The 13,710-nt window shown below is 36.4% G+C and overlaps 2 protein-coding genes across 3 annotated transcripts; one reads left to right on the forward strand and one right to left on the reverse strand.

Moving 5' to 3' along the window:
- The first annotated feature begins 1,481 nt into the window (after positions 1 to 1,481).
- Positions 1,482 to 6,535, forward strand: LOC103320247 (NADP-dependent malic enzyme). Of its 2 annotated transcripts, none has more exons than XM_008221892.3 (20): positions 1,482 to 1,612; positions 1,963 to 2,153; positions 2,732 to 2,852; positions 2,976 to 3,050; positions 3,168 to 3,319; positions 3,409 to 3,514; positions 3,635 to 3,700; positions 3,962 to 4,057; positions 4,174 to 4,245; positions 4,370 to 4,453; positions 4,531 to 4,629; positions 4,724 to 4,771; positions 4,858 to 4,911; positions 5,032 to 5,130; positions 5,219 to 5,308; positions 5,395 to 5,472; positions 5,600 to 5,674; positions 5,783 to 5,873; positions 5,964 to 6,092; positions 6,183 to 6,535. In XM_008221892.3, the coding sequence occupies exons 1-20, from the start codon at positions 1,583 to 1,585 to the stop codon at positions 6,269 to 6,271; spliced, it is 1,845 nt and encodes a 614-aa protein (XP_008220114.2). In that variant the 5' UTR covers positions 1,482 to 1,582; the 3' UTR covers positions 6,272 to 6,535. The 2 variants fall into 2 exon arrangements, with proteins under 2 accessions (XP_008220114.2, XP_008220115.2); XM_008221893.3 differs by having other exon boundaries at positions 1,570 to 1,786.
- LOC103320248 (ATP-dependent protease La (LON) domain protein) lies at positions 6,460 to 10,814 on the reverse strand. The gene is made up of 10 exons (XM_008221894.2): positions 10,436 to 10,814; positions 10,164 to 10,231; positions 9,968 to 10,045; positions 9,232 to 9,344; positions 9,066 to 9,131; positions 8,855 to 8,956; positions 8,186 to 8,747; positions 7,691 to 7,896; positions 7,414 to 7,577; positions 6,460 to 6,970 (listed from the first exon to the last, which is right to left on the reverse strand). Exons 1-10 carry the CDS (start codon positions 10,564 to 10,566, stop codon positions 6,835 to 6,837), a joined length of 1,626 nt encoding a protein of 541 aa, XP_008220116.2. The 5' UTR covers positions 10,567 to 10,814; the 3' UTR covers positions 6,460 to 6,834.
- Between the last annotated feature and the right edge of the window lie 2,896 nt (positions 10,815 to 13,710).

The raw sequence follows: 13,710 nt of genomic DNA on the forward strand, positions 1-13,710 counted from the left end.
AGAACCATGCGATCTGTGTTAGGTGCGATGCCTTCTCTTCTAGATTTTTTAAGTGTATTGGAGAACAATTTTGTAGCACATAATCACAAGACACCCTTTTCTTATAAGCCGAGATGATGTTCGAGTAGTTGCATGTGAAAACAAAAAGGATTTAAAAAAATATATTTATTTATTTAAATTTTAATGATTACTGACAAACTTTCGAAATGAATTTGGGTCCGCTCATTTTAAATTTTATTAGTTGTTTGCGGGTGATTCCATATACTATTTATGTGTTACTAGTATTCGTCAAATTTTGATTAAAAATAATGTCCAAAGAAAAGGGAAAGGAATTTTTTTGACTGGTCTAAGTGAAAATTACACAAATTATACGATTACAAAGTTCAAACGCGTATTAGCTCACAATAGAATGACAACTTGCGCATATGAATGCGAGAAATTCATTTCTCATTCTTACCCACAAAGAACGCTGCAAAAGTATTCTTGCTTTTTCTTTATACGACTAAGCCAGTCAATTTCTATGTCTCAAAAATTTCTTTCGTGGCGTACGTGCCATTTTTCTTTGATATATTTCCATTTGTTGAATAAATCTCTTACTTTAAAAGAAGAGAGTAGACTAGAAAGTAAAAGTTTTTCTTTTTTCGATATTAAAAGAGTTCATGAGTTCGAATCTCCTCTTTCCCGTTGATGAAAAAACAAAATCATGGGTTTTGAAGGAAATACAAAAAGGAGAAATTAATTGCATAGAAAGCAAAGGCTAAACTACAGGCACACAGAATGGAAAACGCTGCGAAATTATGAATAGAAAGTGATGAGCATAATGGATGGTAGAGAGGTAGGGTAGGTTGGCAAGCTTTTATGTTATAGTGATGGGGGGGGAGGGTGGGGGGGTCAAGTCAATTTTTGGCAAAATAATCAAACAAAGAAATCATGACATTATAGCATATGTGCAGTAATATTTGAGCTTTTAAGCAACAAGGAGGAGAGTGGTTTTTTTATTTCATGGCATTTCAATCTCTTACAGCTAAGTGGTTAGGTCGGCAAATTTAAGGCCATGCTTTAGACGAACATAACATTTGAACAATAAACAACTGCGGTAGGGTTGTTGAGTTTATATATAAAACAACAAATTATAGATAATAACAGGACAGCGACCAAAGAAAAGGGTTTGGTTTAATGGCAGCCAAGATACAGCTTTTTTAATTTAGTGGCTGCGATTTCACTAAATAATTTATCTTTTTCTGTCGCAGCACATTGATGACCATAACCAACATAGAAGATGCATATCATGAATTGGGAAAATCATGCACAAGGAACAAAAAGTAATTTCAATATATTTGTCCGAATATTGAATATAAATGTTAGTTTAAATTAGATGATAGAATGATTTTTCACACACACACAATTATGATACCGCGTGATTCAAACTTAAGACTTTTGGTGTGCAAGTCAATACTATTTTCCACCGAATTAATAGTTGATCCAATATGTGAGCTCAATAAATAATGATGCTAATTTAATTGATTTTTCCCTCTCTACAAACTCTGTCGTGGAGGGGACATAATATTTGCAGACCTCCAATATGATGTCGCTGAGCAGGCACAATTTCCTGGTACGCGTATAATAAAACTATGCCATGTTATTGCAAGGCTGACATGCCCTTTCAATAAAAGTTGGCATTTTTTTATTAGTTGAAATTTTTTGTACACGTGGGTTCTTCTCTTTGACATTGAAAGTTTGAAACCTACCTAGTTTTTCAGTCCATTGTAATGGTGAATCCAAAAAGGTAGGCAATAAACCCAAATCTTACTCTTGAGTTTGCTATAAAAGGTGGGGTTTGGTTTTTGGTCTCTGCAAAACAAGTCTGCTGCTTTGCCAAATTGCCTGTGTTGGTGCTTTGGTTTTCTGCTTCTGCCATTGCAGCTCTACATTGTTGCTCTGTAAGCCTTGTGTTTTTTGCAGAAGAGACTAGTAAGAGAGCAAAAGGTTGGAGCCTTGATGGGGAGCTTATTGAAGGAGATAAGGAACGGTGGGCACTCAGTGGCTGATACTGAAAGCAAGGCTGGGTTTGGTGGAGGTGTTGAGGACGTGTATGGTGAGGATTGTGCCACGGAGGATCAGGTCCTCACACCATGGACTGCCTCCGTTGCAAGGTGACACAGACAGCTCTTTTCTAACCGTTATGGCATAGTTATAAATGGTTTTTTTTTATTAAAAAAAATTGTGTTTTTGCATTTTGTCTGGAACTGATCATAGTTGTCTCTACATGTTTTTTTTATTTATTTTTTAAAAAAATTTATAAAAGTTTTGCTCCTTTTTAGATAAGTGTCTGGAAATTCGTGTTTTAAGGCTCAATTTAGTTTGCAGGTTTGGGCTATAGATCAAATGGTAGACCTTGGTTTCTCTGACAAAACTTTGTTTTAGATTCCAATGAGAAAATTATCCAAAATTATTCTTCTCAGATTTATAGAGATCACAGAGACAATGGATGTGTTAGGTATGAGCAGAGTTGTTTTTTCTCTTCAGAAAATTGTACCGGAATTTAAATTTGTAGGGCTGACTTCTTTTTCCCCAGCTTGTTCTTAGATTTCACTTGGCCTTTAAATGTTTTTCTCTCTTCATTTCATGCCCTTGAAACCGTGTTTCTAGTTAATGAATCAATTGCCCAGAAACTTGAATATGCAGAATTTTAATTCTTTTGTGCATCATCTGCAATCCAAATGTGTTACAGTGGATATACTTTGCTGCGCGATCCACGCTACAACAAAGGACTTGCCTTCACAGAGAAGGAGAGAGACGCTCATTACTTGCGCGGCCTTCTGCCTCCAGCCATCCTGACTCAGGAGCTTCAGGTTACAAAATGACATTTCTTCAAACTTCATTTTCATCCTAATGTTTACCCAATTAAACTGTTGAATGATTCCTTTTCAGTGTTTATTTTCTGCTAAACTTTCTGTAATAATTTTGGTGATCAGGAAAAGAAGTTGATACAGAATCTTCGCCAGTATGAAGTTCCATTGCATAGGTACATTGCCATGATGGATCTTCAGGTAATTGATTGCTTGTACCAGTTGAAACAATTGAAACTTCAGATCAATACAAATTACATTATAGAGGGTTATTAATTTTTCATCTTTTTCTTGTGGCTTTCTTGTTGTATTGTACAGGAGAGAAATGAAGGGCTGTTTTATAAGCTTTTGATTGATAATGTTGAGGAACTGCTTCCTGTTGTGTACACCCCAACAGTTGGTGAGGCTTGCCAAAAATATGGGAGCATTTTCAGGCATCCTCAGGGTCTTTACATCAGTTTGAGAGAGAAGTACGGCCATCTGATAACGTTTTGAACTTCAACTCTCATAATTAGTTGCATAGCTGTCAAAGCATATATTGAATGATGAAATTTTTCAGGGGAAAGATCCTTGAAGTACTAAAGAATTGGCCGGAGAGGGGCATTCAAGTTATTGTTGTGACTGACGGTGAGCGTATTTTGGGGCTCGGGGATCTTGGCTGCCAGGTATGTGTGTTAGGTTCTGTTCTATGTTGAAACTGTTGCTTTGAACCATGTATATTTTGCCTTTGTCTCTAGTTGAATTTATTTTCAATTTGGTTGACATAAATGTTCCAAATTTTCCAGGGCATGGGAATTCCCGTTGGGAAGCTTTCTTTGTATACAGCACTGGGAGGAGTTCCTCCTTCAGCAGTAAGCATTTCCATAACTGCTGCCCCCTTTCCTTGACAAACATTTGCATTAATTTTCATAGGTCAAGTTGGCCCGAACTTGGCTGGCCTGCGGTTTTATTTCTGTTTATGCTGAGCAGTTGATGACTTCTTCATGCAAGTGTCTCAAAAAGTGTTATGAACCATATTTGACCTGGATAAGTTAGCTGAGTTTAAAAACATGAGCAAGAGAAACTATTCCTATACATCCAGAAAGTTTACAGATTGCATTTATTGTTTGCAGTGCTTGCCTATAACCATAGATGTTGGCACAAACAACGAGAAGTTGCTGAATGATGAGTTTTACATAGGGATTAAGCAAAAGAGAGCAACTGGACAGGTTTAATGTTTTATCTTTTCACCTTTATCTTCTTTTTTTAGTTGCTAATTCTTTTGACAATATGTAGTATGAAATTATGTAAAATTGAAGTGGTTTCTTTTACCTTTGTGATTTAGGAATATGCAGAGCTTCTAGAGGAATTCATGACTGCTGTTAAGCAGAACTATGGGGAGAAAGTCCTAGTTCAGGTAGAAGTGTTTCTAATCTTTCATGTTATCTAGTTTGTGGAACTTCTGAGTTCTGTCCACCTGGTTTTTTCATTATCTGAATAACCCACTAATCTTTGCTGTTTATTTCTTGCTTAATTTTTAGTTTGAAGATTTTGCAAACCACAATGCATTTGAACTGCTGTCCAAGTACAGCAAAACTCACCTTGTCTTTAATGATGACATACAGGTAACATAACTCTTTTGACAGTTAGCAATCTTTCTTCCAGGAACATTTTCAAACTAGTTTCTTTCAATTTGGTTCAGGGAACAGCATCTGTGGTCTTAGCAGGGCTCATATCTTCCTTGAAATTACTTGGGGGACAATTAGCTGATCATACTTTCTTATTTCTGGGCGCTGGAGAGGTGAGGCTCAGATAGTAGCATTCAAACTTACTGTATTCATAAATGCTCTGGTTTTTGGATATTGTTTAACACTTTTGCTGCTTTGCTACTCAAGGCTGGAACTGGAATAGCAGAGCTTATAGCTCTTGAGATATCAAAAAAGGTATTAACTTTCTTACATCCCCTCTTCCCCAAAACACTTTCTTCAGCTAAGTATTTTTTATTAACAATGTGTTAATTTTTTTGCAGACCAACGCTCCACTGGAAGAAACCCGCAAGAAAGTTTGGCTTGTGGATTCTAAGGTACTTCCTCATTCAGAATATATATGCATTTACTCAGTATCTACATTCTCATAGCTTTCTCTTTTCCTGTTTCTTTTCTTTTTCTTTTTGGATATAACCATGGTATCATATTCATTGCAGGGACTGATTGTTAAATCTCGCATAGGATCACTTCAACATTTTAAGAAGCCTTGGGCTCATGACCATGAACCCATCAAGGAACTTGTAGACGCCGTGAAGGTGCGAAATAATGTTTTAATGCCAGAATATCCATAAAAACAGAAAATAATTTCCCCCTGTGATCTTACAAAATGCCCCTATTCATCAGGCAATCAAGCCGACAGTGTTAATAGGAACATCTGGTGTGGGAAAGACATTCACAAGGGAGGTTGTTGAGACCATGGCATCCTTAAATGAGGTTGATTTTCTCTCCTCCTCCCTCCTCCATTATATTCATATATGATGATTAGTTTAAGTGACATTGATCTGGTGATTGGCATGCAGAAACCTCTCATTCTTGCTCTTTCCAACCCAACATCACAATCTGAGTGTACAGCTGAGGAAGCTTACGCATGGACCAAGGTAATTAATCCTTTTTTTCATTTTTTCTTTCTTCTTTTTGCCCTTTAGTTTTCCTTTGGGCAGTTTTGTGGCTAGATGAACTAGCAGAGCTCTGTTTGATCATGATATCCTTTTTTTTTATCCGAAGGGTCGAGCAATCTTTGCTAGTGGAAGCCCATTTGACCCAGTTGAATATGAGAAGAAACTCTTAGTGCCTGGCCAGGTTTGTACCTTCCAACTCAAGGAATTTTTTTTATCTCCTTGTTCACTCTCTTCATTGAAATTTATGAAGGACGAAAGGACCTTACTTTCTGCTAACCATGTCATTCAGGCCAACAATGCCTACATATTTCCTGGTTTCGGTTTGGGATTGATCATGGCGGGTGCCATTCGTGTACATGACGACATGCTTTTGGCAGCCTGTAAGTACTAAAAAATAAGCTATACTTTACCATTGATAATCTACTTACCCTCATTATATAACCTCTTCCATCTCTAACCTTGTGCAACAGCTGAAGCTTTGGCTGCCCAAGTTACCCAGGAAAACTATGACAAAGGATTGATTTACCCACCATTTACCAACATCAGAAAGATATCAGCCAACATTGCTGCTAAAGTCGCTGCCAAGGTTTATGAACTTGGTAAGTTTCTTTCTGATAGGTCATGTTCATACGAGCGTTGCCTAATAAACACAATTACTAAATCCTAGGATTTTTCAATTTTCTTTTTAGGTCTGGCTTCTAATCTGCCTCAGCCGAAAGATCTGGTTAAGTATGCAGAGAGCTGCATGTACAGCCCACTCTACAGAAGCTACCGTTGAATTTCCAAGCTACATATACATCCCCAGTCTACAGAAGCTATCAATTTCCAGTGTTTCTGTAGTTGCAATTTCTCTGATCAAAATAATTGATTTCATTGGACTTTGTTATTTTTTCTTTTATTTTTCTTCCAATTTAGTAAGATTGTACTTTTCGTTTTCTGCCAAAAGAAAAAGAAAAAGACTGCAGAAAAGGAAAAAAACTACTTTTTTCTTTCAAATTCAACATCAAATGAATAAGTTTCAATATCGAAGAAGCTTTACAAACATGCCTCTTACGATGTGATGACTTGATCCATTCTTGGACAATGTACTTTACATGGACAAATTGACAAGGGTTCTCAACCCAGCAAAGATTCTGCACGATCACGAGAACTACATTTGCGATATTTGAATACCTGAATTATTGGTTACTCCTAGGTATACCATATACGGTTCATCTTCAAAGTAGATTGACAAAAATTGTATAAAATTGCAGATAGGCACAAGTAGCTATATACAAATCAAACTCATTACAGGGCTACAGGAAAATTCAGGGCAGGAACTACAAATTTGAGATATTATTATTAGTGCAGGTCATCAGAAACTTGGGAACTCCGAACCCCCCAAAACAATCTTGGCTTCAAGTTCTTGTTTGTGGCTGTAAAGAGCCAACCCATATGGGTTTCACAGGTGGCACAGTTTGTTATTGTCCATGCATACCTGCAAGAGTGGGAAAACTGGCGACTTAGCAAACTCCATAATACTAAAATTCTAAGATCACAATCAAATCAGAGCAAATAATGAAGCTTTACGGAAACCTAAGTCACTCACTATACAGCATAGATTGACAGTCTGAAGTCCCAGGGACTTCAAAAGGGCGTGAATACTATAATCAAACAATTGCCTAAAATTCACTATCATTGCAGCTAGACACCATATTATTATTCATACTTGATAAGTCATTCCGTATAATTGTGACATACTTTTTATTCTTTTTATTTGTTTTAATTTTACTGACTCTCAAATTTTGTGAATTACATAACTCTGAATCCCAATATATGATTCTCTAGCCAGTAGACTATACAAAGAATATTATTCAACCCCAGAATAAATTGATGTTCTTGGTCAGAGAATCAGAAGAATATTAAGGCACAAGCGCATACCCAGGAAACCAGCTGTATTCACTCGCGGCTCGCCCTATAAGTGCCAAGCCATTTGCTTTGTAGAGAGTCATTATCTCATGTACATAACCATTTGGGTTCACATAGGCACCAAGAGGACCTTCACTTGACATTACCAGCATATCACTCCGCTTTGCGATGACAGTCTGCATTGTACAACATGTGTGCGCACGCACATCCAAGTTAATAGAACTACATATAGGCAAATGATATGTATTTATGCATGCATGCACACACAGTTCCGAAGCAAGAACATTACCTGACAAGTTTTACACTGGATAAGATCAACACTCTGAAGCAGCTCAATTTCTCGACGCAGCCTATATGAAATGCCGTCAATCTCCAAAAGCTCCTGCCTTGTAGATTCAGATACAGGAATTTTACTAGCAATATAAAATGACAAAAGATCGGGTTTCTTCACAAGACTATCCATGCTTGGTGCCCCCACTATCTGTTTCCACATATCTGCAATACATCAAAAAAGAATCATATAACAAAGTTGACAGATGACACAACCCACTTGACCAGGATAACACATACAGGAAACTCACACTCCAAAAACTGTACCATAAAATTCCTTTTTCACTCAATTTATAAAGGGTAATGATTTCCCCACTCCAATTTTATCCACTTACACTCCTTGTTTAGTTATAAAATAGAGTGTAAGTGGATAAAATTGGAGTGGGGAAATCACCACTCTTTATAAATGATTGGGCAGGATGTTGTATGTGAATCCAAAGCAAAGTAAACGTACCTGCAGCTCTTTCAGCAAGACAATAGGAGTCATACATGCGATATACCCAATAGGGCCAGAATGCCCTTGGAGCTCTACGAAACTGTTTTAAGCCAGTATTTCTCCAACATCTATCTGGCTCTTTCTGTTTGCAGGATTGCATGTCCGACTTGGAACTGCTCCCCAAATCAACATTATTATTCTCAGGGCATGAATGTAATGAATCTGTGGAATCAGAGTCTTTTGATTGTGATCCTTGAAGTTGGGATTGTGACTTCTCATCATCACTGCTTGTAGTTGTTGATTCATCCATTGTATCAGATCCATAATAGGAATCAACCACAGATTGGTGAATTTCCCTTTCAGTCAATGAAAGTGCACTCTCAAAGCTTTCATCTGAATTTGCCTCAGAATCATTGTCCACGTCCATAGATTCATTTGACTTTGCATGAGAATTGTGTGAAGGCAGTATACGTGCGAAATGATGGCCTCCAGGTTTACTAAATGGTGCGACAGCTCCAAATGCATCCCGTGGGGCCCTCACTGGTATATCTTCCTGGATGATTTGGACTTCCCCACATGGCTGACAGATGAAAATTTTACACCAAATAAGCTACTACATAGATGACCAAAAAAAATAAAAGAGTGCAGCAATTGATCAATGTGTCTCAAACACAAAATTATTCTAACCGCTCCTTCCACATCAATCCAACGGCGTCTTAGATGAAATCTCTGTTGGCCACGAGTTACCACATTCAGTGAGCCATCCTCTAATCGTCGATATTGCCGAATCTGTAAAAGAAAAATATAAATAGTAGTAAATCTTGTGCTTATAAATGAAATAGCATAGATTAAAACATAATAGTTTCTACATATGAGCAGTATGACAAATTAAATATACCTCTGCAGTTGTCCCAATATTGGAAAACCTTATTCTTCCATTATCAGGATCTCTGTAAACCCGAATCTACACAAAATTTCAGGAAAAAGTTACAACGAAATACTACCTAAAGAAATCCAATTCATAGTAAAAACAAGTCCTTGGCTGTCACCAGGAGTTCACCTACCACACCAATAGTATAAGGAGCATCAACTTGGGTTAGCGCTCTCTCAACAGCAACTACAAAATTGGGTTGAATTACTCGTAGGGGAAGGGTCGCCTCTGGGAACAGGACAACTCCTGCATATACCACGAATCAAAATCTAAGTTCTCTGAAGATATTAAATAATAAATGAATGAAAACATACGAGAATATGAGGATGAGAAAGAAGGCAATCTGAAAACAAGATTGACAATAGATTTAACTTTGTTTCTTTTTACTCCTAAGCCATTCATCTTGGTCATTATCATTAGGACTAAAGCGTGTAGGGGCACCAGTTAGTTGATTTCATTAATTGTGAGGTAATGCTATTAAAGCAGCTAAAAACTTAGACACAATGATATTAAGAAAGATGGCAATAGTGAAATGCTGCTTGCATGGAATATTTTGACATATCTCTGAAACGATTTTACTGACAGAGAGCATTCAAAAAACGCTAGATCATTTTGAATATCTAAAAGAACCGAATGCAATTGCTCAGAGACACCATCTCCACTTCCTGTTAATCCAGAATACTTTCAGATTAATAAAACATTCGTTTTTTTATTTCTCGTCCACCAAGATGGGTATGACTTTACAGTTTGCACCAGACTACTCTGACCTGTGGCTAACACTAAAATGCTAAATGTATTCGCTACCAAGGTGAGAGACTGGAGCTGAAAATAACATCAATGATCAAATGTAAAACCATATAGATTAGTACCTTCAAGATAGAAAATAGGGAGATTCAAGATGGCCCCCCCATCTAGAAAAGCCACCCTATGATGAGTGTCTTCAACCTCTGTTGCAAGTAAGATACAACTAAACATCAATTCTTTAAATGTACTGTGTACAGTTGGACACAAACAAATATAATTTTTTCTTTATAAAAAAGCCAGTAAAAGACCAAAATTTCCTACCACCAAGATATGTATGCAATGAAGCCAAACAGTTGTTGAAGGTATATTCATCAGACGAGCCACGACCACTTCAGTTGAAATTTCCATACAAAAGTCAATAGCAAATGACACAATCAAATAACAGCAGTGATAAAAATAGCTTTAAAAAACATAAAATGTCAATTTGAGTGTGTTATTCCCCGTGGAAAATTCAACAACCCTAGGCCCCAAATTAACAGTAAATGAATTGAAATGGTGATAAAGTTGGAGGAGAAGAGGAAAACGAGAATTACGTGAGGTCGCGTTCGTCGCCGGATGAGTCGTGGAGGTCATCGACCTCTTCGACCTGCAGTTCCTCGAGATCGAGCTCTCGAATCTCCTCCATCTGTTGCCTCTCTCTCGCTAGAATGCGATCATCTTCCATTTCTATCTTCACTGTGCGTATTGGCTTTGTTTCCTTTGGGTTTGGTTTGGAAGAAACAGAGAAATTTCAGGTGGTTGCTTACCCGCCACCGTGAACACTTCCGCCACCAATTTTCCTTTTCTCCCGCTCTTACGAATTCTAGTTTAGCTTCTTCACTGACCAGGTGTTTAGTGTCTTTGTCATGGCGGTGCGGATCTGTCACACACCGAATTGGGTGAAAAAAAATTAATTAATTTGTTTTTAACCTTGAAATTTCTCTTTCCCCGTAAAAGTTATAAATTACTTTATTTTTTGTCTTTTACGTCTAACTTACTCAACCAAGGTTTTATCTATTTGAAAATTAAATCGCCTATGGTAATTATATTAATATTTTGACACATGACACTTTCTTGTTAATTATCGCAACTTACTGTTATGTTTCACCAAAAATACATTGATATCAACTTATTTAATACAAAAGGACTAAATTATTTATTCAATTTACAAATGAATTTCCATTTGGTATTTGTAAGAATGTAGAACAATTGTTTAATTGCTTATGAAGGAAGATATGTATTCAATTAAGATTTCAATGAATTTTAAAGTAGTTAGGAATCTATGGATTTGATTGATTTTCATGAACTCCACATATGCTTTAATTGAATTTCATAAGGATTTTGAAGAAATTTGTTAGAATCTTATCATAGAGTTTGATAGATTTTACGAACTTTTATAAATTCGAAATAGTGATAGGCTATCATGTTTTATGTTGGTGGTGGTAGGCATCAATGATGACAAAGAGAGTGGCAGTAATAATCATGTCAAGTAGTGGTGGTTATGGGGATGGTGGCAGTGGTAGTGGCAGTTATTTTGGTGGAGGAGGAGTGGTAGGGGTGGTGGTGGCAATAGCCATGACAAGATGGTGGTAGTAGATGTGGTGAAATTATATCTTGAGAATAAAAAATATATTTTATCAAAATCTATAGGGAAAACAAAGATTTGTTATGGCTTATAATGAAGTCTAAAATCAATCTAAATCTACCATTTATTGTATTTTCTTTTAAAGTCAATGATTTTTAATACGCCTAATTTTTTAAAATTATGATTGAATACCTCCAAATTTGAATGGATTTTAAATTGAATACATCTAAAATTTTATAGACTTATATTAATTATTTTTGAATACCGTTCACTTTTAAATTTATTTAAATATTTTAAAATGAGACGCAAGTCAAATCAATCTCATTCATAATGTTACACTTTTTCATTTGCGTGTGACATTTTGAGATGTTAAATTGGTTTAAGGGCTAACGACAAAAGACACTCCGCTAGTTTGGGGTGGTTCTCAATATGGACTCCAAGATATCAATTTTATCAATTTACACTCTTACGTTTGCAACATCGTCAAATTTCACCATTCCGTTAAGTTGACCTTGTAGTCAATCGTTAAATGTTGACGTGTCTACTGTGGGACCCACCTACTAACATAAAAAATTTATTTAAAATAATAAAATAACATTCTTAAAAAAAATTTGAAAAAATCAACTTTAAAATCCCAGCCCCTTTTGAAACCCGAAATGGTGTGTTTCTGGTGAGGTTTCATCGCAATTTTGGGGAACGAAGTTTTGCTTGCATGCTTTCCACTCATCATTTGTATCAATGGATGTGTAATTCTGTGGCCACTGGCAAACAATTTGTCTTTCATTCTCATGTTTACATAAGCTGTTGAAACCACATGCACCACCACTTAATTTTTCCGAAATTGCAGTGCAGATATTTGGAGGTTTGAAGGACACAGCTAAATTGAGCCATTGCATTTTTTATTTCTAGGCATATCTACAAGGGCCCTTTTGGGGCTTAAGATCCCTTTGTTCAATTTCTCTTCCTCCATTTTTTATTTCTGGGCAGATCTGCAAGGGCACTTTTGGGGCTTAAATCCCTTTGTTCAATTTCGCTTCCTCCATCTGCATTTTCGCCACTAGCATTTTCATTATTTCTGGGTTTTTTGGGTCTTTGACATCATATGGGTCTTGAACGTTGTGACTCTTATTCTTTGGGATCCACAGTCGAAGCAGGACGATCCAGAATTTCAAATCAGGGTGGTCTAGATTTAGCTTACATACAAGCTTTGAAGGGAGGAACATAATCAATGGGACTGATTTCCAATTTTTTAAAAACACAAAACCTAACCAAAACAAAAACTCACACTAACCAACAAAAGAAATAAACTCATACTAATTAAACAATTACAAATGTATAAGCTATTTTTTTGTTTCCAAAAATGAAGAAATTTTTAGGATTAAAGTTTTATGGCGTAAAACATGAATGATTATAATTAAAAATATATTGGAATTTTAGGGGACTATAATATAAAGGGCTGACCTACTTTCATTTGTTCATTTTTAATTACAAAACCTGTACAATCAAATGTTTTGGGCAAGTAGAAAAAAAAAATTACATAGAATTCTTTTAAATAAAAAATTATAAATCCCTAATTGATACTTCATAAATTCTAAAAAGTCCCCAAATTTCAACATCAAAAAATTAAGACAATCAAAGAAGATTAATAATTGAAGATAAATTTGGTTTGCTTTAATTAAGCATTGAAGGGCATGGTTGATTGGCATGTAGCAGGGATGATTGGCCCTTTCTTCATATTTTTTTTTTCCCTCTGTGCATTAGCTAAGGGACTGAGCAAGAGGGTGTGTAGGGCTCGCTTAGGTGGGCTAGGAGTATTACTATAGGCTAAAACAAATCAAGACACCTGGGCTATAATGGGTCCGTCCTTGAGTCGAAGGCGCGATTGTGAGCGCGGGCATGGCGAATCTGTTCTGGAGGTGGGGGTAGTGGAAGAAAAGGAAGTGGAAGAAGAATGATGAGGGAGGAGTTGTTGGGTTGGTTTTTTTTAAAAAAGAAAAAAAATTAAAAAGAAAAAAGAAAAAAAAGCTTAACAATGGTAGCGAGAGGAAATTTTCCAGATTTGTAGTCTGCGCTGGTTTTCGACAGCAGGCAGTGATGCTGGGTCTGTCGGTCGGAGATCTTGTTCGTGGTGGAAGATAGAAAAGATGAAGGAATTAGAAAAAGACGATGGTGTGAATGACGATATGGATCAAGAGAGGCTGGGATTTTTTAAGTTGATTTTTAAAAAGTTTTTTTTTGTTAGAA

This window comes from Prunus mume, linkage group LG2 (genome assembly GCF_029339155.1).
Source record: "Prunus mume cultivar Tortuosa linkage group LG2, ASM2933915v1, whole genome shotgun sequence".
NCBI lineage: Eukaryota > Viridiplantae > Streptophyta > Magnoliopsida > Rosales > Rosaceae > Prunus > Prunus mume.